Genomic DNA, 24,782 nt, shown 5'->3' with positions numbered 1-24,782 from the left:
AAGACGCATGATTTATTTTTCTTGTGTAGAATATCTTATCATTTTATCCAAATTTGAACTTTTTTTGGGAGACCAGGATCAAAGCTAGCAAATAACTTTTTTAATTGTTCCATTTCTGTTGTTTGCTGAAGTCAAACATTTCCATTTCAAAGGCTTCTGTGTATTATTCCATTAGCTAAAACAATCAGACAGTGGGGGTTCAAGATTAACGGATTAATATTTTTGGTTGAAACTGCAGAAAGGAATTTATCAATTATTTACCTTGAAGTTTGGGGGGGAATGTTGTTTGAATTTGTCTGACTTCAAGATAATTATTTTTTGTTCCTAAAATCAAATTTCAAAGGTCCAATATATATCGAGTTTTATATGGAGTTTAATTGCCACCAATATAATGAGATCAGGAAAGATAATTTAATCAAGCCTTCCGTTTTGGTGAGCCAAAGAATTATGACCGAGGTTAGACCCATGCACTCATTTTAATCCTATAAAATTATGATTTTTCTCCACTGAGACCTCATTTTTCCTAAAAATGACGGCAAAATTTCACTGAATCCAAAATGGCAATAAAACCAGTCCCATCTGTAGGGTGGCACATCAGTATGTTACTTTCAAATGCACTGGAATTTGGAGGGGGGGTGGTTGGGAAGAAAGGGGTCCTTTAAACTGGATGGGAGGCAGTATTCCCTAATACCTACCTGTTCACACAAACTAAGTAGATGCATTTACTACATTGTAATTAAAGGCTTCCATATTCCTTTTGCTCATATTATTTAAGGGGTACCTACTTGATAATATTAACAAAGTATTAAAAAAAATTGAATTATTGTCAGTGTGAAGTTTGGGACACCCAAATAGCTATAATTGGGGCACAAAAAGTCACATATGTAAACAGGCCTTTAGACCTCCAAAGAGGGCCCATTATACCCACAGGAGCCTGAATTCCTAGAATAAACCCTCTAATGGTATACTGACGTCTACTTGAAGTTATAATTATTTTCCTAAAAGAGGCTAGCATAGATTTTAACCACTGTGGGCTGCAATTGGTCATGTTTCTCTTTTGTGCTGTTGGGGGGGGGGGGGTGTAGAAGTTGCCAGTATCAGTACACAGTGACAGTGCACAAAGTCGTATAGGGAAAATATGAGGACATGACATGAAATCTAAGGTCCATATAGTGATCAGTACTGTATATAGTGTATGTCAGGGAAGGCCAAGAAATATTTGGATGTTATACACCTGTACCAGCTAGGATAATTTCTGTGTACATATGGATGTGGAATCAACATAAACTGGCCGTTACACAGTTCTCATACACCAGCTACAGCGTCCTTATAATAATATTCAGATGTATGTCTCCATACACATGATGTATGTGGACTCATTATGCCACCTTATATTGTTATTTCACAAAGTCAAAGTGAATCAAAGAACCATTTTACAGTTATACTTTTGCGATGTTGGGTATCACAAATCACATATCTTGGTCCTAAAGGATTAATCTATGGGCTACACACATTTTTTTATATATTTTTGCTGATAAATGAGACTTTTCTAATTTGAAATTTCACTCTCAGGAATCTTCATCAAATTAATAAAATGAACACAGACAAGAACAATCACAAAGAATGACCTTACTCTTAGTACAATAACATGTAAATTATTTCCTGTTTTTATTTTTTATCACTATTCTTAAAAACGAAAAAGGCTTCCCTGAAATGTCACTTTAATACACAACCATAATGGTGTTACACCATCTATAGCTACCTGGCAAAGAGTGACATAAATTTTAGTTAAGCCAATGAAATAACGCACATGCACTTACAAAGTAACCAAACAAATCAATTAGCATGTACTAGATAAATAAGAAAAATTTTGTTATTTAAAGTTCCCATCACCAAATTTTTTTTCTTTTTTTACTGTCTCACCTAACTCTATACATCACCAAAAGTGAACTTAGAACTGTAAAAAGAAAATTGCAGTTTGCACAAAAAAATACATTTACAACACAATTTCTTTAAACATTTTTTTAATCCTATATTTTTGCAGTCCACCCATATCACAGATTATGAAGGCTTACAGGCTCACAATGTAAAGCATATGACATCATTTGCTGACACAAATTCAGAAACCTGGCGCATTGTCATGCTTTATACAAAATGAAAGGAAAATTAATAGTGAGTGCGTCCGCATCTTGTTATGTTGTTGTGTTGTGTCTATAATGTCGCTGTTAGAAGAGCATTTTTATGGGGCTAAATGTAATTTAGGCAAGGTTAAACTCAAGACAATGCTGGCCAACGGTCTACTCCTTTAATTTAGGCGGGGCAGCCCAAGGGTTTTGCAGGGCCTCAGTAAATTTACAGCTCCCCTCTTGATGTCCACCATTTTGCTCGTGTTGTGGCGCGTGTACAATCGCAAGAATCTCTAACTTGTTTGCGTGTACTCTGAAGTTGCATGCTCTTGAGATCTGAAGATTCAAGAGAAGTCAACTAAATCAAATCATTGTGGTGAGCCAAAAATGGCTGCAAAATTGAAAGTTTTCAAAAAAAATTCTAATAAAAATTATGTGTTTTGTGCAAACCACAAAACCTTTTCATGGAATTTCTTTGGGTGATCACTGATGAATAGCTAAGTTACAGTAAAAAAAAGTAAAATAAAGTAGGTTATGGGCAGTTTACATAAAACAATTCCTTGTGACTTTCTTTGTGCATAATAATCATGCACATTATTTAGTTGCATAACTTCTGAAACAACTGCAGAACATCAAAACCAGATGTCCAAGGGACAACTTCTGCCTTGACTTCAGAACTTTGTCTACCTTGTAAGCAGTTTAAAAGTTTGTATCCCCTGCGTGCTGAGATGTAATCGGCCTGTTTTAACTCCAGACAAGGACAGAGATCACCATGCCCATCACCAATGTAGACAATATGCTCATAACTTTGACATTGATTAGCCAAATGCTCCTGAAGAACTTTCCTCTTGCAGAGATTTGGTGGACACACACTGCACTCATGCTTGTGATATTGTTCTATGTGTAAGCATCCATTGCTATCCCACTCTGCAGGATTTGTATAAACACTGCAGAAAATGTGACATAATGAGTCACGCTGTAACAAATGATCAATGAAATAGCTGTTGGAATCAGAGATGATTATTGTTGATACTCCTTTCTCGTGCAAGAAATTACAAGCTTCCTTCATCCCTGCTGTGAATTTTAAACTTTCAAAGCACCTATTGAAGTCTTCCTTTTTCAAATTTTCTGCATGGAGGTTACCAAAGACCTTATCCATGATATCGGTCCAGCACCATCCATTTCGCTGGTGCTCTCGTATCAGCTGCATGGCTGATGGCTGCAGTTTTGTGATCCACGTGTCTGTGTTTCCATCTACAAGGGTGTGATCAAAGTCAAAGATCACCAGAATTCTTGCTTGCTTTACCTGCATGAAAGAAAACTGATCTGTGAGTTAAATTCAAAAAAATAGCTTACAATTTTTCTTAAAACCTGAAGTAACCTAAGTGAATAATGAATGATTTTTTATAGCAGTATGAGTTTTACAATACTAATAACTGTTTAAAATAAGTAAGACTTCAGGTCAATGGTTAGTTGAAAGACGCTGGAGCAAGAAAAGACCAAGAAGTACTGTCTTTCTATCGACGGAACTTTTAAAAGCTAGAAATTAATATACAATATTGAATGATTAATACGTATACAGTATTATACTAAAACAAACCTCCTCTGTCATCACTTTTTATCTCCTACAGTCCAAATAAATGAAATAACCCTCGAAATAATAATATCAACCGATTTTCAGAGCAGCTCTTGTCAGCCATTAACAATCAGGGTCGAGCGGAATCTGGGGAGACAATTGGTAACCTGGCCTTACCAATTGCTATCGCCCCTCGCCCCAGGTGGACGCAGACTAATCTCGTACCCAGATCTCCCACACACCTTCTTATCCTTGTGGTCCACAAATCTGTTGGACTTGAAGATGGTGTGTTCCGCATAAACTGGAACATCCCAAATTATTATTATTATTATTATTATTATTATTATTATTATTATTATTATTATTATTATTATTATTATTATTATTATTATTACACGGAATGCCCGCAGGGCATGACGTGTCTAGGTTTCGGTCGGGTATCTTTTTCTTCATCGGTGTCATAAATGTGCACATTAATTACGCGGAATGCCCGCAGGGCATGACGTGTCTAGGTTTCGGTCGGGTATCTTTTTTTTCATCGGTGTCATAAATGTGCACATTAATTTATGCATTAAACTCTGTCCTCCCCTAGTAAGGATATATTGTTCTGATTGTCTTCAACAGAAGCGGCCCAATCAAAATCTATTTTTCAGGCACATATCACGAGAGAGGGGACCCACTCATCACTTCTGTGTGACGTCAAGTCATCATTTGATTTATTCATTAAAACTAGATTAAATTCTTCCCTCTCCCAGAAGGGATCTATTGTTTTGATTGTCTTGAACAAAAGCGGCCCAATCAAACTCCATTATCTGCGCGTATATCACGAGGGAGGGGACCCACTCATCTCTACTTGTGTGACGTCAAAGCAAATCATCATTTGGAAAAGTTGTTTTCGTTCAATGGCGGCCACATGTCTGAATTTAAGACTCCGGATCTGCCGTTTTCAGAGAGAAAACCAACCTTTTTCAAGCAGTAAATCGAAATAATAACTTCTAGGTAGTACTCGACAGTTGAAACGGCGGAAATTGGGAGAGTTCACAGCAAAGAAAATCCGCTTCAAAAAACAGATCGAATGATCAACGCGAGGAGGAGGCCAGACCAGTTCAGCGGGGTCATGACGTTATTGCATAGTTATTTCTGGTATGATTCCTAGTAACACAACGATAAGTATCACGCAATATATCTGAATAAAACCATTCAGACAATTATTTCAATGGCCAAGGGAGGATATTTTTTAAATATCTGCGAAACATACAATGGGGAATAATTGGGGCTACATTAAGCATTCCGTGTAATGCCATTAGAGGGGCATCTTGTTTATGCATTAAACTCTCTCCTCCCCTAGTAAGGATATATTGTTCTGATTGTCTTCAACAGAAGCGGCCCAATCAAAATCTATTTTTCAGGCACATATCACGAGAGAGGGGACCCACTCATCACTTCTGTGTGACGTCAAATCATCATTTGATTTATTCATTAAAACTAGATTAAATTCTTCCCTCCTCCAGAAGGGATCTATTGTTTTGATTGTCTTGAACAAAAGCGGCCCAATCAAACTCCATTATCTGCGCGTATATCACGAGGGAGGGGACCCACTCATCTCTACTTGTGTGACGTCAAAGCAAATCATCATTTGGAAAAGTTGTTTTCGTTCAATGGCGGCCACATGTCTGAATTTAAGACTCCGGATCTGCCGTTTTCAGAGAGAAAACCAACCTTTTTCAAGCAGTAAATCGAAATAATAACTTCTAGGTAGTACTCGACAGTTGAAACGGCGGAAATTGGGAGAGTTCACAGCAAAGAAAATCCGCTTCAAAAAACAGATCGAATGATCAACGCGAGGGATTAGAGCAAGAGGAGGCCAGACCAGTTCAGCGGGGTCATGACGTTATTGCATAGTTATTTCTGGTATGATTCCTAGTAACACAACGATAAGTATCACGCAATATATCTGAATAAAACCATTCAGACAATTATTTCAATGGCCAAGGGAGGATATTTTTTAAATATCTGCGAAACATACAATGGGGAATAATTGGGGCTACATTAAGCATTCCGTGTAATGCCATTAGAGGGGCATCTTGTTATTATTTTTATCATTGTCATTATCATTATCATTATCATTATCATTATCATCATCATTATCATTATCATTATCATTATTATTATTATCATTGTCATTATTATTATTTTTTTTTTTAATTATTATCATAATTACAAGAGGGATTCCATCGATGACTGTCGCCTAAACGCTGGCCAAGCGTGTTTCCGTTGATTTTGGAAGAAACAAAATGTCCCAATTAACCTTATTTAGTCAAACATATGAGCCTTGTTTTTTTTTTTTTTTTTTTTTTTACCCTGTAAATTGGATTGGAACTTTTATTTGTAAATAGCTTGGAATATGTTAATAAAGATGTTGTTTTAATTAATAAAATAAAAATTATTATTACTAGTTAATTATTAAACTGATTATTAAAGTCTTATGTACCAGAATTCCAACTTTTTCTGAAGTCAAATTCCAACCATTTGGATCCCAAAGTCTCGGCAACCATCTGGATTCCTGATTCGAGCACCTTTTCTACTCAAATTCAGAGTGGCTCTTCTACCTTTTATACCACTCGTTTCCCTTAAAAAAAAAAAAAAAAAAAGAACGAAAGAAACATTACGTATTCGTCGGTCCTGTATACGTTGAGGCAGTGGAAGACTATAGACAGAAACTCCTGGCATGCACTGAAGTAACGAATCGGTTATAAAAACCACTAATAATCTCGTTAGCAGATTTTAACAAGTTAATTCGGTAGATGCTTAATTTTTCTGGTGATGCTTTGACTTGTGTGGCTTGCACTTTCTCATTGACAAAACCCAAATGTCGACTACAATGCCTCGATCAAATATGATTCTGAAATCGACTGAAATTGTCACGTTGAAGTGATTATTGGCACCATCGCTTACGGCCACGTGATTATACATGTGTGGCGGGAGGGTGAGATATATGAAAAAAAAAATGGGGCGTGGACAAATCTGGATTGTCCTTCCCCCAGCGTCTACTTCCTCTCCTTTCTCGGAAAATGTCTAAAGCGTCGAACTTCAAAGGTCCTGGAAACGGTCCATTTGTGGTTAAATTCTGACTTTTTGATAAAATGACGCCAGTATAATATTTTGATGTATTCTCAGTCGTGGTCATTCACGTGGGCACTCGTGGTTACCTGTGTGTACTTTAAGACAAGATCACAATTTAAAGTTCACGTTGAATCGAACGTCTTACATTTGATCGGTATAAAGACCAACTGGTGATGACTACTTGAACACACTATTCTTTTCCCTAGAATATTTAAAACTTATAAATTAAAAGTATTCGCGTTTTGTTGTATTTTTCGTTAGAAATTTCAAAAGTATTTTACGCGCAGGAAATAACTCGAGAATTTGTTTTCTCTAAACGAAGTAATTATGTTGCATAAAGTTGTTGACTGTGTGCATGCAACTGAGAAATGTGTGGCGCGTGACATGGTTGGGCATGTAGCAACAAATATCAAGAAATGTATTTACATTCGGAGAAACTAAACTGTAAGTGACTACTGGTATGTACACCCGTCAGCTGTTACGACTTGGCGGCGCACAATGCTAGTTTATCCTTAGTGACTTTATTCAGTATTCTTTCCATGTTTTTTTTAGTTATATGTTCAATGATGTTCGGATGGCGATAAACTCACAGTTCCAGTTGCGCACCCAATTCCCGTCTATGTATATGAACTTGTCCTTGAATGGGAGACATCGCCACTTTCGCACTCCATGCAGTAAGAGGAGTACACCTCTACTATTTAAGGGGGGACTTAACCTAAATTTGAATGAATTTTGAAGTGGTTTTAAGAAGGGATAGAAGAAAGAAAATGATTTTTGGAACACTAACAGACTGTTGATGCCCACGCAAGAGCAACCCCAGGTTGCTAGTGGACTAACTTGGTATCCGTCTATTAATTATTAACTACAAATTCTTATTTTAAAACTTCACTAATTCTTCAATATTTTGTATTGCTCTTAATTTAACCAATCCTTCTAGACAAGAGAGGATGATCCTCTCTTGTCCTAGAAAAACTATCTCCTCCCAAATATACCCAAAAATCACCCCGAAATTCACAAAACACCCCACAACATAGACTTACGGGATGAACATAGAGTTTTTGGATCGCTTGAAACGTGAACGAGATATTTCCATTAAAGCCATGTAAAGTGCGGTAAAATGGCGTTTACTCCCTTAATCTCGTAACCAAATCTCCCACGGTCAGGTGGGGCATTTTCATATTTCCGAACCTTTAGTGAGATCTGGCTACGAGATTACGTCACGCTGTCTATCACGTGAACAGTAGTCGTCAGACTCTACCCTAACAATAAAGTTTTTAAATTATCATCTGGCCTTCAAATTTGAGCTCGAGGAGTCTTAGTTACCATCTTATATCTATTGAAAACAAATACAGTAACAGAAAAGTGTAACTGATGTCACGAAAAAAATCGCATGATCTGAACACGTGATGGCTTAAAATAGACAATTACGTCATGACTTGCAGTCGAAAGTGAAAGTCTTTCAAACTTCCACATTGATCATTTTGCAATACTGATAACTGCTGCTTGCTGATTTACTTTACTCTGTATCTGAGTGGAAACTTAGCAAAGGGTGAGTGTTCTTTAATTTATTACTGACTTTGGTTTTGCCTTAATGGCTGTCGTTCCACGCAAACTAGTAAAATTCCTACGATGTCCCATGACACGCAAGTTAGGAATTTGCACCCGTTTATTGAATTTTTTATTACATCAATCGTACTGCTTGTAAGACGAGACCAAAAACAAATAATTTCCCTTGATTCATTCGTCAACTTCGACTTCGGTACAGTACTTGGCAATGGTACTGACTTTAGAACGAGTCATGAATTTTGGTTCCATTTCTGAGTATGTGGACGGTGTGAATTGACGATTACCATCAGGGGCACCCAACGACAGTTTTCTCTCAGACCCTTTGAAACGCTATTTTAGGGTATCTGGAGTGCCTTTAAAGCTCTGTAGGTTCATTTTAGGCCGCGCTATAATATCTTTATCTGTTTGGTCTTCCTAGGGCCAGCTGAGTCTTTTCGATATTACTAGGGCATCTTTGTCCATTTCCCGAAAACTTTAGGTCTTATTTCCTTTCCGAGAATCTTAGATGACCTTTTTTCGGCACCCGAAACGACATTTGTATCAATCTGAAAACACTAGGCCTTAAATCGCCCATATCACGAAAGTTCGAGGTGAAAATTCTCTTCAGAAAATTGTAGGGGATTAATGGCCCTCCGAACAGAGTATTTACCGAAACGATGTGTTGGGTGCTCCTGTACCATTAAAATGAAAGCTGTTTAACAAGTGAAGCACATCACCTGTTGCTGTTTGTATGTTACCTTTTCTTTATATATAGTAAAAGAAACATCCTTTCAACTTAATATGTACAGTATTAAGAATGTCTCAATCTATTAAATCATTTCAATGTTGGTGTGTCTAGAGAACGGAAGCAATGGTGCGGAAATTGAATAGCGTCAGGACGACGTGTTGTGACCAAACAAGCGAAACTGAGCTTTCGCGGGCTATTGATTCTGAAGTAGTCATGTCATGTTATTTCAAGCCTTAATCAGTTGTGTATAAAAAAATATCAGATACAGAAGATCGTGTGTTATAGGAATGTACTCTCTTTGTGGGGAGATATAAACCTCTAAGGTTTGGAGGTACACAGTCATTACTAACGTCATGCATCATTTCAGCCAGCAGTTTATAATATAGCCAATTCAAAGGTAATATTTTCACGTTTAGGAAAAACGGGATTGCGTGGTCACGTCTATCAGCAAAATGCATAAAACGTAGGGCACTCTTTTGTAGAATTAAAAGTATGGTTACTTGGGTTTTGCTCAACAGTTGCAACTAGTCCATGCCACAAATAGGGAGCAATAAGGAAACTTTGCTTCCTCTTTCGGTTCGCAAGATCCAATCCGATCCGATCCAAGCTGTCTTGTACTGAGGTTGCCAGAAGCTTAAATAGAGCATGCGTAGATTATTCGTGATATCAGATACTTTCTCTAAATAATAATAATAATAATAATAATAATAATAATAATAATAATAGATTGAGGATTTTATGGATGGTAAATAGTTTTAGAATTTAATTACTAGGATTTTTATGATTAGAAGTTCGGAGTTTAATTGTATGGACTTTGGTCGTTACATTGATTGGCTACGGCTTGCCGCCCAATCATTGCTTAGGTAATCTGGGCATCCAGAAGTTTTTACTGCCATTTTATGATAATAATAATAATAATAATAATAATAATAATAATAATAATAATAATATTAATAATAATATTAATAATAATATGTTTTATTTATATACGGCTATTTATATTAAGTCATTGTCCAAGAGCGCAAACATAACTTACGTTTACATTGTCAACGCACGGACAGAAATAACGCCCTCACAAATGTCAACGTACACGTGTGAACGGGGCGTCAGTTCGAACTTGAAACAAACTACCGAGAGTCCAACATGGGTTTACTAACAGCAGAGTATTGCTTTTATAGAGCTGTAAGTCACACAAGCCCAATATATGGCTGCTGCAACAAAATTCAGCGATGAACAACTCAACTACTTCAGGATTTGCTGTGTCACCACTGATGTGCTAACTGAGGGTCTCCGAACAATCTTCAAACAGGAATGGGACAACCGCTACAAGGCTACATTGGGTGAGTGGAAGGACGAGCCAAGGAATGGATTGGACTTCAAAAACGGGGAGTTTCCGCGAAACCAAGGAAGAAATGCGAAACTTTTAGCGACCATGATAAAAGGAAATCGAGCTGAGTGGGATTGCACCATGCTGTTTTACGCCATCTTGTACTCGGATTGCATCGGCAACAGTCTTAACGCAGTCGTCAAGTCAAATGTAGATGACCTCAGGAAATTTCGTAATGAAGAATTTGCTCACATTCCACGAGGCCATCTCTGAGACCCAGAGTTTCATAATGCCATAAGTAGAGTTGATGTTGCATTCCAAGCACTCGGGCTCTCCACCTTGCGAATTCAGGAAATCAGAAACCAGGGAAGTTTTCGAACCGAGGAGTTGGCTACGATCTTGAAAAAAGTGGACGACCTCCATCAGGAACTTCAAGAGAAAGACGAAGAAATTCAAGAAAAAGTATCCGAACTTCAAGAAAAAGAAGACGAAAGAAAAGTCCTTGAAGATCAGCTTCGGAATGAAGTTTCCTCATTTTGCATTCTCCCTCCCAAACCTTCACACGACGTTGCTGGTCGAGATGATGAGGTGACTAAAATAACTTACCAGCTGAAAGAACTTAGAGAAGGCAACAAGAGCCGATTAAGTTACGTTTACATCTCAGGGAATCCAGGAAGTGGCAAATCTCAGTTGGCCGGGTTCGTCGCAAAGAGATTTTTCCAAGAAGTCACAAACACTGCATTTGTAATGACGGTTGATGCTGAAAGTCTTGACTCACTGTTAGAATTGTTTGTCTCTTTCGCTCGACAATTGAAGTGTTCAGAATATGCAATTACAAACACCCTCAGTTCTAAGGATTCAGGAATAGAGGAGAAGATCGCCAATCTCAAGACGTTAGTTAGCACAAAAGTTGAGCTCTACACGTCGTGGCTACTGGTAGTCGACAATGTTACCAGCATACCTCAAGTAAGTGTTCATTTGCCAGAGCCTGGGAACGAGCAGTGGTCAGGAGGGCAAATGTTAATCACAACACATGACACTGCTTCCGTCCCTTTAACAAGCTCTTTCATTAATCACATCACAGTGAGCAAGGGTATGGAGATTGTTGATGCCATTTCCTTATTAGCCATGCTTTCTGGTATCACTGACAGTGAGATGGGAAAAGTAGTCGCGCGGTCATTAGACTATCAACCTCTTGCCTTAGCAAGTGCAGCCATATTTGTCAAACAAGTTCGTGAGAACAAAGTATCTTCAAACTATGGCTGGAAAGATTACCTGGAAAAACTAAAACAAGGCCAGCGTGCTGACACCGAGACCCTTCTTTCTGAGACAAACCCAAGCTATCCAAAATCCATGACTGCAGCAATTACATTGGCCGTGAAAAATGCGATATCATCAGACAAAGTTCTAAATCACACATTCAGTTTTCTTTCGCTCTGTTCACAACAACCATTAAACCTTGAAATTGTCGTCAACTACATTCGCAATGCAGATGAGAAATTGAAGGATGAAGATATGATTCGAATGCGGATTCAAAGAAGCCAACTGCTGTTAATTGAAGAGGACGATTGTGATGTCTACATTCGCATACATCGAATTGTGCGCAATGTGATCAAATCTGAAACTCAAAACTCTTCGGATTGTGAAAATCTGTCACGGGGTCATCTCATCATTTTATCAGTTCATAGACAATCACTCGTTAGATGACTTAGATTGTATTGGTAACAGCAGGCATGTGGTTCCTCATTTAAAGTCCTTATGCCGAGAAATTCAAACTACGTATAACCGAGACGAAATTGCCCAAGTCGTCGAAAACTTGACTCTCAATATTAGACACTATCCAGATTATTTTATTAGATTTAGCGAGATATGCATTAACCATTGCAAGTTTAACACAGCAAAAGGGTTCCTGAATGTAGCTTTAAAATTACTTCGGCATGATGGCGTCGATAGAGACGGAGATGCTTTAAGAGCTGATTCTCTACTTGGTATTGTTCATAGTGAGATGAGTGAGTTTCGCCACGCCCAAGAGTATCATGAGCGTGCCCTGGCTATTCGACTACAAAGGCTAGGACCTGAGCATGTAGAGGTCGCCTGTTCCTATAATGACTTGGCTACTGTACTCCGTGACCAAGGAGACCTGGAGCAGGCAAAGGAGTATCATGAGCGTGCCTTGGCTATTGGAATACAACAGCTGGGAGCTAAACATGTCGATGTGGCCTGTTCTTATAACAACTTGGCTACCGTAGTTCATGACCAAGGAGACCTAGTGCAGGCAAAGGAGTATCATGAGCGTGCCTTGGCTATCGAATTCAAAAGCTATAGGAGCTCAACATGTCGATGTCGCCAGTTCCTATAACAACCTGGCTAATGTGCTCAGTGATCAGGGTGACCTGGCACAGGCGAAGAAGTATCACAAACGTGCCCTGGCTATTCGGCTACAAAACCTGGGAGCTCAACATGTCGATGTCGCCAGTTCTTAAAACAACTTGGCTACTGTACTCAGTGATCAAGGTGACCTCGACCAGGCGAGGGAGTACTATGAGCGTGCCCTGGCTATCCGAATACAAAAACTGGGAGCTCAACATGTCGATGTCGCCAGATCTTACAACAACTTGGCTACCGTACTGAGTGACCAAGGTGACCTGGACCTGGCGAAGGAGTATCATAAGCGTGCCCTGGCTATTCGAATTCAAAAGCTGGGAGCTCAACATGTCGATGTCGCCAGATCTTACAACAGCTTGGCTAATGTACTTCTTACCCAAGGTGACCTTGACAAGGCGAAGAAATATCATGAGCGTGCCCTGGCTATTCGAATTCAAAAGCTCGGAGATCAACACGTGGATGTCGCCAAATCTTACAACAACTTGGCTACTGTGCTTCGTGCCCAAAGTGACTTGGACCAGGCGAAGGAGTATCATGAGCGTGCCCTGGCTATTCGAATTCAAAACCTGGGAGCTCAACATGTCGATGTCGCCAGATCTTATAACAACTTGGCTACCGCACTGAGTGACCAAGGTGACCTGGAACTGGCGAGGGAGTATCATGAGCGTGCTCTGGCTATTCGAATTAAAAAGCTGGGAGCTCAACATGTCGATACCGCCAGATCTTACAACAGCTTGGCTAATGTTCTCCGTGCCCAAGGTGACCTAGACAAGGCGAAGAAGTATCATGAGCGTGGCCTGGCTATTCAACAACAAAAGCTGGGAGCTCAACATGTCGATGTTGCCGCATCTTATAACAACTTGGCTACTGTACTCTGTGACCAAGGTGACCTGAAGCAAGCGAAGGAGTATTTTGAACGTGCGTTGGCTATTTTGATGAATAAACATGGAAATGAGGAACCTTTCGTTGCCACTGTTCAATGCAACTTGGCCCGGTTATGCCAGAAACATAAAAATAAGAAAGTTGCAGATTGCCAATTGCAGTGACTGCGGTCATAGCTTGGTTTGTATAATCCTTTAAGAATACTTGGATTTCGTGCGGTAAAATTTGGACCGGAAGTATTTGGTTGCGATGGAAAACGAATGCTTCGGGATGGAATACAATTTTAGCAATACATGAAAATGCGTAAATGGAAGGCCAAACTTGTAATAACTTCTTTCATTATCAGTACTGCATGTTTCGCTAAATTAGAGCTTCTGATTATTTATATCAGTACACCCAGAGAAATTATTACGCGGGATGCCCTGAGGGCATATCATGTCTAAACATGGGCTCATTCAGGAAAGCTTTTTGCCTGTTTTCTTTCTGTTTTTTTTTGGTAGAACAAGGACAATTTGTAATCTTACCTTTTTATTATGATGTATTCCATAGTAGCTAGGATATTTTTTAAAAATCTGCGAAGCATACAATGAGAATAAATGAGGCCTCATTAAGCATCCCGAGAAAATGCCATTATGGCCATCTTGTTTTCTTGAAAGGTCACCTAAAACTTTCGCAACACTGAAAACTATTAATAATTGTTTTCAGAGGGGCAAATACTTCATTTAAAGTGCGAAAAAGGCCAACTAAGATTTTCAGAAAGCTGATGCCAGCTCTTTCTTACAGGGAATAAGATTTTAAATTCGTACGTTTCCCTAAAATTTTCGACAATTTAAATTTTCAGCTAAAGAATCTGCACAGATCAACCTGTGTTAACTCACACACATTTCCGTTTTAAAAGACCTTAAAATGATGTGAACATACAGAAGGGTCCTAGACATCTTAAAATCTACAAAGAATCTAAATATTTAAAAAAAGCAAATATGTAAAAGTACAATTATCCACACTTCTGCCTTTTACGGTTTCATATTACATTTATTCAACTGAAGCATAGTTAAAAAACCTTAAAGACCTTATAATTGAGTCGAAATTCATCTCTATATTTCCATACTTATCACCAGTGTATATATGCAATGATAATAAAGACTCCTTGAATGGAAGTTTCTCATGGAAATTTTATTGCTGATAAGTTTTTTTTGAGAAAGTAGAAAAGAATGAAGAACAAATTGCCGTTCACCGTGACTTCCACATCGACAATTTCTCTTAGTTAATGAGTTGGAAGAGAATAATAAAGTTTTTTGTAATGTTTAAAAAACGACCAGAAGTGTTTAATCGGGTTTAAAACCACGAGGCGCAGCCGTGATCGGCGAAAATCGCCAGGTGTTTCGGTGCAGCGATTGCGATTTTCGCCTTTCGGCGTAAAATCGCCGATATCGATCTGGCATTTCAGATAATTTGCCGGCATTTGCCAAGTGTGCGCGTTCCCGCAATTTTCTACGCCCATCTCTGCGAATCAACCAATCAGGTTGGGCGATTTTATCACATACTTTTCAAAACGCCCCTTGATGGAGCTCGGGAAAAAGGTTGAAGTGCCACATTCCCGCGATCGGCGAAAAAAAATGCCAGGTGTGTCCGCATCAATCGGTGGCGAAAACAATTTATTATTTCTTGGAACGTTTAAAATATTGGAAGCAATTTATAATAGATTTTTACCCATAAAGTCGCTTATCATCGAATAAAGCGAATTAACAGCATTGCAAATGTCCTTAACAAAACTCTGATCAATTTGTACAGTCATTGATTATTCATAAACATAAACTACACATGTACCGTTGGAGGTTAATTGACATTTCTATTGACATTTGACATTTCTATAGGTATTCAGTATATACCTTGGTACTTAAATAGTGCACAAATTGATAACCATCAGTAGATGTTTGCTTTCCAATTGCCCTCCCTTTCATGAAAGTTGGTCGGTCGTTATACCGGTAAAAAAAAAAAAAGAAGCGAAAGAAAGAAAGGGAAATAAATACTACAAGTGTTCTCAAGCGAAGATGGATTTTACCTTCTCGTTGCCATTTTGAAACGACACTCTGTTTTTTTTTTTTTTTTTAGTTTGGGGAAAAAATTGTGTCGGTTGGGCTGAAATGGAACGAAAAACGTTACATGAATGGCCTTGGGGCTTGGGCAATGTCATTGTGTTTTTATGAATACAACGATAGGAGACCAGCTTGGCTCAGCGTGGCCATGCACCTGACAGTTTAAAACGTAAACAGCAAGAACAAGAATTTACTTCATAAACACTGAAAATGCTTTCTCATCTCCAAATGATGCGGGAGGTAAGCGATTCTATAAACCAGCCTTGCCGTAAACCTCGTATACCAGTGCAACTCTCTCTTTCTTCCTTTCTCTTATTGCTATGCCCTCTTCTATTTTTTTCATACTGTAATGTATATACTGAAAATCAAGAATTTGTAATTAAAATTACTTGACAGGCCTGCCAAGAATAGCCCTAGCTACCTGTGGACCAGTCCAATGATATCGTAAATGGGTAAAAAATTAAGAAAATAACGATTATTGTAGCTGTTCTTGTTTATTGCTGTTGACCAATTTTAGATCTCAAGCCGCCCTGCCTTATTGCAGGCCTTGGGCCTTCATTACATGGGTGTCATTGGCTATAATTGTCACACAACTTGACTTGTGTCTCTTTAAGTTTACCGTGACTCTTGTTATATCGTTTGTTTTGTCAGGTTGTTGTTTTTTTCTTCTGAAAGAAGCTATACTAACAGATATCCACGGTGATGTACTGTTGGGTGCCCACCTGGTTAATTGCAATTGTATATACGAAATTGTAAAGCGCCAACTGAGAAGTATTGTAAGAACTGTGGAATATTAATTATACAAATGTGACAATAAAGGGCTAAACCTTTGAAAGGCAAAAGATAACAGATTAACATTTCGAGCGTGGGAATGGCAGCTGGTAATTAAAGTGCTTCCAATTAAACTGCCGAAGGTAGAACGAAGAAAAACGCGCACGAAAGCCAAACTCAGAGATGGATCTCGGCAGCAGCTTCTTGAAATCATTCTTCTTGTTACTGTTTTCCATTTCCTCTTCCATCAGCCAGTGCACAAATGAAATGTGCGAGAAAAAGTCTCTTTCTCTTTCTACCGACACCAAACAAAATTTGGCTCTTGACGGATATGTTTTTGAAACTTTGAACGTTTCGATCTGGGAGGAATGTTTCAACGTGTGTTTGAGAAAGTGCCAGTGTCTTTCGTTCAATTTCAACGAGGTCAACAAGACCGAAAACTGCGAACTGAACGATGCCAGCACAAAACTGGCGCCAGACGCACTGAAAGCAAAGCAAGGAGTCAAATACTACGAGCCAGTGAGGAGTTACAATGACAAAAAGGTATAATTTTAATATACTGTTTCATAATTTGTATACTGCTTATGTTATATTCAGGGAAATTTATTAAGACAAAGTCTTTTATATTCAGTTCAACGCTTTTCAAAAATTCAAGCTTTGAAGGAAGTACTTGGCATCGGTATTTTTGAAATTGCTTCTTGTTCATTACTTATATATAGCGTAAAGTACCCAAGTTATTTCGTGTCAAGTTTTTGCGATCCAAAATGGTAAAAATTTCGTACCAAATTTCTTCTATTTTATTTCCCACCGTCCTCTACTACAGACTTTATGGGAAGTTACCCCAACTGGCTCCGGAATAAGCTCCTAACAATCATTTCCATTATTTTCTCGTCCAAAGTCTAATCTCGCCGCTGAGAACATGGAGAATGAAAATGTTATTTTCAGCTACACAAAAGTTCCGGTTTAACTACTTTACAGAAAAACTAATAAAGAAATGAAAAAAGGAGAACAACGTAAGTTGAATGACACTTTCCTTCAGCCATAGGTCTGAGGGAAAGTGTGGGTTTTGGTTTTTGAAATGACAGCAAATTTTGGGTTTTGAAATGACAGCAAATTTGCGTGATACCTCGCATTTAAACAAGAATAAATCTCTGACGCCTCGGCCAAAAGGAGTCCAAAGTGAATATTTCACAAAAACTTTTGATTTCGTTAGATCAGGAACTGTTTGTACTTCGGATGATTCCGAAGACTTTGGCTCAGTCTGCTTGAGCTCAGATCGGCTTCATTTTTTTACCGTTAACCTATACCACGCACTACGCTAGTGGACGCAAAAGTAGATAAACCATTTCCTTGTTTTATAGGGAGTTCCTCGCCAGCCTTGCTCTGAACCAGTCTGTCACAGCTTTTGCTGTGAGACTACGCCCTGTCAACATGGCGGCACGTGTCGTGAAGTGTGTAACGTCAACAAAAGAAGATTCCACTGCACATGTCCGCCAGGATACACTGGACACAGGTGCCAAACCGCGCTTCCTCCTCGATCCTGTAAAGACGTCGTGTTGTTAAGAAAAGTGAAAAACAGTGGTATCTACAACATTTCGGACCAACATAAAATCTCATTCCCAGTTTACTGTGACTTTAATTCTGAACCTGGTTTCGCGTGGACCCTGATCCAGTCTCACTCCTTGCAAAACAAGGATGCATTCAAGAAAGCCTTCTATCTGCACGACATGCCAATCAACCAAGATGCACCCGAATGGAACAACTACCGCCTGTCAATGTCCCGTATGAAGTCCATCCGAAATGTCTCCACTCACTGGCGAGCAACTTGTAATTTTCCCTCCGATAGAATCGATTTTCGAGATTACATTCGCTCTTCGTTCGCTAAGAACGACCTGTTTGCGGTTCCTGGTGCAGACCGATGCGCTTGGTATGAGCTTGTTGACATTCGAGGAAACAGGTGCACCGAATGTACTGCTTACTCACCCTACAGTAACCAATACGGTTATCACATCGACAGTTGGTATAGCAAAGTTGATGTTGGCTGTGATTTCGATGGAAGACCTAACGGGGGAGTTTTGAACGAAGACAACTTCGGCGAGTACGGTTCGACAAATCCCTCTTTCCGATGCAGTTCTATGATGACGTCTACAACTCAGTATTGGATTGGTGGTCCTTGACATGATACCAAGGAACATGTTTCGTATTCCCAAATCGAGTGCAACAACGATGTAGTGGTTCCAGTTTTGATCAAGTAGTCCAACGTACTTATTATCAAGAAAGGTTGTAGTTTGAAATGATAGCTCAAATTGATTACTTTGTCTTACGAAGATCGCAATTGGTACACAGCCAGTGGACACCATTACGTGATAAAGAGACCACCAGTATAGCTGTCAAAACGTCGCGATCCACACCTATGCGACACAATCGTGAGGCAAACGATTGATTTTTTGCTATCAACGTATTTATATTTTACAAGAATGAGAAAGAAGCCTAATTTTGAAGCGCTCTTCGATAACTTAGAATTTAATTTTTCGGTGGTAGTCGTATAACTGCTGTCTTTCTGAATCGAGACCGACACAAGTTAATAGAAGAAAGACAATTTGTTCCAATGTTTTTTGTTCGAATTCTTTTAGTAGTTAACTAAGTATTATCCTATATTTCAGATAACATTTGTAAGCATAGCACTTCAACCATGCTACTACTTGGGAATACGAAACTCGCAGTAAATAATGAAAGGTTTCATCAAACGGGATTTGCACGAAATGTCACAAACCGTGATGCAAAAGAGAACAATCTCACTTCCACGCACGCTTGGCTGAGAATAGAAAAGAATTCTCCTTCGGTGCATGCGTTTAGCGAACAAAATGTACCCCAAGTCTTTAGAGGCACTGATCTAACATGTACAGGGACCACTTACTAACTAGATCAACATGCAATTATAAATACTACCTAGCTGCAACCACACTGTAGTTAGTGTATGCGTCAAATTGACAAATGCTACAGATTACCTTAGCTTAGATGATTTCATGTTTGAATATTTCGTTTTAGAATAAGAATTATTTCTCATAGTTACCACGACAGCCTGGTTAACATTCAGACAAGTAGATTCTTTTAATAAGGCTTCATAAGCTCTGCTTAAGCAGAGTAAATAACTTTGCAGATTTAGTGTAGGAGGATGTTTAGTGTAGAAGGCGTAGCGCGACTGACGAGACTGACGCGACAAACGAGACAAGTTACTCTTTCTCAACAAACCGATCATCAATCAAAACTGAGGGAACATTCCCGAATAATCTTTTTTTGCAAAATATTGGAGATAACGGAAGCAGGGATGGTTCAGTGGTGGGTTCTCTCACCTTCCACCATTGGCGCCGGGATCGATTCCCGGATTGCCAAAATATAGCCTTACGTGAAAACGTTATACAGCAATACTACAAAATGAAACACCTAACAATGTAAACAGTGTATATATACTTCTTTTTACTTGAACAAACAAGGCGTAATTATAGGCAAATGGTGACTGGGTATACTCCCTCTTGGCCGAAGTTTTGAGAGCGATTTTCTTGCTCCCACCATGATATTTTCAGTAGCTGTTCTTTGATTCTTTGGACACATTTTCAAAAAGATTGACACGAATCAGTTAATGGAAATCCGAAATATGTCTGACTGTTACTAGCGTGAGTGCACATTTAGTTTCAGTTTCAGTTTATTGATTGCCTCACACACACAAACACAACATTAACAAATTATACATTAACGAGGCAAGGTAGCCCGAGAAAGCCAATAAGGCTTATGTAACGGACTACCTTGAAAAGAGACCAACGGACTTCCATTTATGAAAAGATGTTTTCGGTTAAAAACTGTCAGAAGACAATACTTTTCAAAATAGGGCCCTGATCAAATATTATGAAGTGCGTTCAGTCGTTTACCTTGGACTGGAGTTACAATTCCCCTCAAACCAACGCGTTGTTCATAAAATCCACTTATGTTAGTGGATGTCTACTTCCCAGGTCATCAGTGGCCTTTTAGTGATCTCTTCTTAAAGTTAATGCTCCCATGTTGGGCTTATGATACAAAAGAGCAAACATTTTTGTATGCAAAAGAGTACCCAAAATTAAGGGCAGGATTTTTATGAGACAGGGAAGTGAAACGACATGCGCATTTTAGTTTCGTTGGGTCTGCATTGGTCTAAATTCATGGAACATATAAGAAAATGGACTTTTCACAGTTACTTATTCTCCTATGTGCTGACTCTGCGCAATGGCTGATCTGGATTGGTTTGACTGTTCAAAAAACTTCAGTGCAAGGGTAAACGAAAAGAATAAAAGGCCATTTCTGAAAAATTTCGTTGATGTGTTTCAAAGCTCCAGACCACCGAAGAATTATCTCACTGTTTAGCACAAAGGTTACCTATTCATCACCCCAGTACTCTAAATCCAGGCATAAACAATAAAAAAATTGCTCTGTTGATTTTATTGTGTGACTGTGTAGCTAGTGTATTCCAGTAAAGATGTTGTTAGTCAAAAACCTGTAAATTTGGGCTACCATCGATTCACTTCAATTAAGAAGTTCCCTCGAGTTTGGCCCGAATTTTAGAAGACTTTAAATTTAGTATCTTTGCTACATGTGAAACCTGGCAGCCAAGTTTCATCAAGTGTTAAAGCGCAAGATCATGCTACATGAACTTTTCGCTATATTTCTGTACCCATGAGGTTAACAGACCAGTAATTATTTTACGCCTGGAGTGGAGAAGACGATTTGTGAAGGGGGCTCACTTTATTTCAAGATGAATGAAACAGGAGCTCACTCAGTTAAGCTAACAACCTCCTTGCTAACGCTTTTGCCTTATAAGCTGAGACAAAGGGGGATGTGTGTCAAAATTTGAGGCCATTTGTTTTCATCGTGTTTACTATGATGATGAATTTCATGCCAGATATTTATGTAATAGCTTTCATACTGAGAAATTTGGATCATTTGTAGTCGGCATAGATTAATAAATTTCATAGCACGTGGCGGGTGAAGATGCATCTTCAGATATTTTTAAAAAAGACACACTAGACCAGGGGCAGGTCAGGAAAATTTTGCCTGGAGGGGTCCGAGAACTTTTGACATATTAATTTCTGTTTACATCATTAAATTAACCTCTTCTGGGAAATTTGACATTTCTTTCTAACAAAAAAAAAATTAATTAATTAAAAACTGTTTTCTTGCGTCTGCTCATAAACTGCATACAATCTCATCAAAAGTAAATGTATCAACTAAAGGCGAGTTCTGTCTAGTCCTCTGCACTCACATGACTCGAGGTTTCAGAGATTATCACTCAACTTCAACAAATGTAACTCGACTAGCTCTATGCTACAATGTTTTCTTTCTCTAGTATGAACATTTTTGATAAACGAAAACAAAGGTTCAAATGTTCAGATTTGAAATGGGGATCCCGTCCCACCAGACCCTCTCCTTGGATGTGCCACTTCTAGACGGTTTGAAAACGTGCATTTGTCTTTGTCCTTCTCATGCGCTCGAATTTACGGAGGCGTGCCCCAGCATTTTGCAGCGCTTTCCATAAGCATGGACATACACGCAAACTTTATTTAAACATGGGAAGACGTATTAATTCGCTCTGAAGACGAAGAGCTAACGCGTTCGAAAAGTCAGCACTCGAATTTCCTTACGACGGCCAAATTGCCTCATCAACTCTTTTGATAAATAACCAAACATTCGCCTCTCCAAATCGTTTTAGGGCCCGGTCTTTGACATTCTCATTATTATGGGTTGTCGCCATGCATGATAGTACGGACTCATCCGGAGATGGGTGGCTAGAGACCATCTACCTACAATGCTTAAAAAAACCTTCGATGGAAATTGTATTGTTGATGAGAAATGTAATTATAGAAGACAAGAATGGAGAACAAAATTACCTCTCACTGCGACCTAGCACCTTAAACAGTCTTAAAAATTGTTTCATGCTTTAGAGTGCGTATGTCGAGTTATCATGCACGCGGGAGCTGAGGGGGCAGGGATGGCATAGTACTGAGAACACTCGCCTCCAATCATTGTAGCCCGGCTTCGATTCCATGACTTGGCGTCATATGTGGGTTGAGTTTGTTGTTGGTTCTCGTCCCTGCTCCGAGGGTTTTTTCTGGGTACTACGGTTTCCCTCCCGCCACAAAAACCAAAAATTCCGAATTCCAATTCGACCTAGAAACAGTGGATGGAAGAGCCACCCCGTGGAATCCATTAAAATCCCCAGTAATAATTTTGGGCAAAAGTGCGATTTGTAATTGTTATAAGTATTCTTACTTTGTGCGTATTTTTAGTGAGCAGAACAGTTCACTGAATGGTATTGTTCATGCTAACTGGGTCGTTAACTAGAGTAGTTTGAAGGTTTACATGAACATTAACCAAATAATAACTGGTCTGTAATTTTGTAAATTTTGGGGTTAGTTTTAAAGTGGGGAAAATGTTGACGCAGAGATATAACCTCACGATTTCCCCTTTCAGCAGGTGTTTTTACACTTTTATTGTTTTTTCTTTCTGAATAAACTATTATGTGAATTTGCTTTGAATGAACCTTTATTTCAAACACATACAACACTTAAAGCCTAAAACGTACAATACTGACAACACTTTACAATCCCATATATTACTATAATCATCATCTTTGATAAATATTACAATCTAAGAAGAAGAGGGGCTTTCATTTTATATATTAAATAATCTTTTCAATTTTATACTTACATTTTATTTTTTTGATAAAGTCCGGAAGCAATAGAGGTGGTGAGTCATTCATGGAGCTTTCTTTTATAAATATAATAACGTAGGACGGAAGAAGGTATAATTTTAGTTCTTTGGTAGAACACTCAATACAGAAAAAAGACCCAGAAGAAAATATTCAGTGTTTAAATTAAAATCAATTGTAATTTTAATTTAAACTATTATGTGAATGTTATGTTAATGAATCAATGTTTTCAATGCTGAGCTACCTTCCGTGTCAAAATCAAAACAAACAGAGCAAACAGCCGAAGGCCAAGGAAATTATTAGTTTGAGACGTGACTGATGACAAATATTCGGCTGAAGTCGTTCTCCTTAAAATCCACCAAATCATAGTGTTATTGCAAATGACTAAGGTATAACACACAAGGAACGCTCGGACTTCTGCTTCTTCAAAACACTTAAGCCCACGGCTATTCCATAAATTATAGTGGATAGAAATTTGGCAATGTTAGTCGAATGTCACAACTGTCACCTCTCACTTGTGGAACAGAAACTGGATTTCGGCCAAATGTGTTAACAGATTTTCACAAACAATGAATGGAACTTGTGAGTATACGTATGACTGAGCCACTTTTGCGATTTATTTATCTGAACTCGAGCAAAATCACATGTCGTGATAAGTGCTCAAAGTAGATAATCTTTGTGCCCTCAGATTTATTGCAGTAATTAAAGCTGATAATTGCATTCCTCGCGTTATTAACGTGAAGGGTCATCGTTTTAACTACGGAATTAGCGAATTCATAGGCTGTATTCTCAAGAACTAGCAGCTGCAAGTCTTGCAAAATTCAGGATTTCGCCACTGGGTTTCGTCTGAAAAGTTCGAATCAGAAATTTTTACTGAAGCAAATTAAGGTTACCCGGGACCTTCAGAGGTGTCTTCAGAGGTGTCTCGAGTCCAAGCGATGTAGCGCGTCCGGCTTAAACTGTAGATACCTGAACCCTTATATCAAATTAACGCTTATAAGGCTGGCTATCCAACTAAACCAAGAATTTTGAAATAAAATGAATTGCCGAATTTTTAGCGCTGTTTTCTCGAATAAATTTTTTTCACTCGGAGGAGCCACTTCAAAGAGCTAAAACTCAAAAGGAATTTGTTCGTTTGCCTTCAAATTTGGACAGTAGCTAGTTTAACATATAAACAACAAAAATGTGTCTGCGAATTTTTTCTTTCGAAATATTTTTTCTCCGAGAGTGATTTTTGTACGATTACTCCACATTTTTTTCATCCTATTTCGAAAATGCTCTAAAACTTTTCACTGCGATTGAATATGGCAAAACGCAGACACGTTTTTTTAGCGCTTTGGGTCAGGAAACTGAGGAGCAAATTAAATTAGCAAAAAACAAAATTCACCTAGACTTGTAGCTTTAAAAAGGTGATTCGGACGCTCGCAATTAGAGGTCGTGAAAAATTCGGCAATTCATTTTATTTCA

At 38.6% G+C, this 24,782-nt stretch overlaps 2 protein-coding genes and 1 pseudogene across 3 annotated transcripts; 2 read left to right on the top strand and 1 right to left on the bottom strand.

The window, feature by feature from the left end:
* Nucleotides 1-1,865: 1,865 nt before the first annotated feature.
* On the bottom strand, nt 1,866-3,837 carry LOC146490155 (pyridoxal phosphate phosphatase PHOSPHO2-like). The gene is made up of 2 exons (XM_085106228.1): nt 3,727-3,837; nt 1,866-3,432 (listed from the first exon to the last, which is right to left on the bottom strand). Exons 1-2 carry the CDS (start codon nt 3,736-3,738, stop codon nt 2,725-2,727), a joined length of 720 nt encoding a protein of 239 aa, XP_084962354.1. The 5' UTR covers nt 3,739-3,837; the 3' UTR covers nt 1,866-2,724.
* Nucleotides 3,838-8,227: 4,390 nt separating this feature from the next.
* LOC146490154 (uncharacterized) lies at nt 8,228-14,085 on the top strand (annotated as a pseudogene). Its single transcript, XR_014857277.1, has 2 exons — nt 8,228-8,374; nt 10,297-14,085. The product of XR_014857277.1 is annotated as an uncharacterized LOC146490154 (transcript).
* Nucleotides 14,086-15,506: 1,421 nt separating this feature from the next.
* Nucleotides 15,507-21,010, top strand: LOC146490153 (uncharacterized). Its single transcript, XM_085087208.1, has 2 exons — nt 15,507-17,122; nt 17,941-21,010. Exons 1-2 carry the CDS (start codon nt 16,763-16,765, stop codon nt 18,754-18,756), a joined length of 1,176 nt encoding a protein of 391 aa, XP_084943334.1. The 5' UTR covers nt 15,507-16,762; the 3' UTR covers nt 18,757-21,010.
* Nucleotides 21,011-24,782: the final 3,772 nt, after the last annotated feature.

This window comes from Pavona decussata, unplaced genomic scaffold (assembly GCF_977016875.1).
Source record: "Pavona decussata unplaced genomic scaffold, jaPavDecu1.1 SCAFFOLD_1, whole genome shotgun sequence".
In the NCBI taxonomy this organism is placed as follows: Eukaryota; Metazoa; Cnidaria; class Anthozoa; order Scleractinia; family Agariciidae; genus Pavona; species Pavona decussata.
The sequence above is the reverse complement of the archived record's forward strand: the minus strand, read 5'-3'. Positions and strand labels throughout refer to the sequence as shown.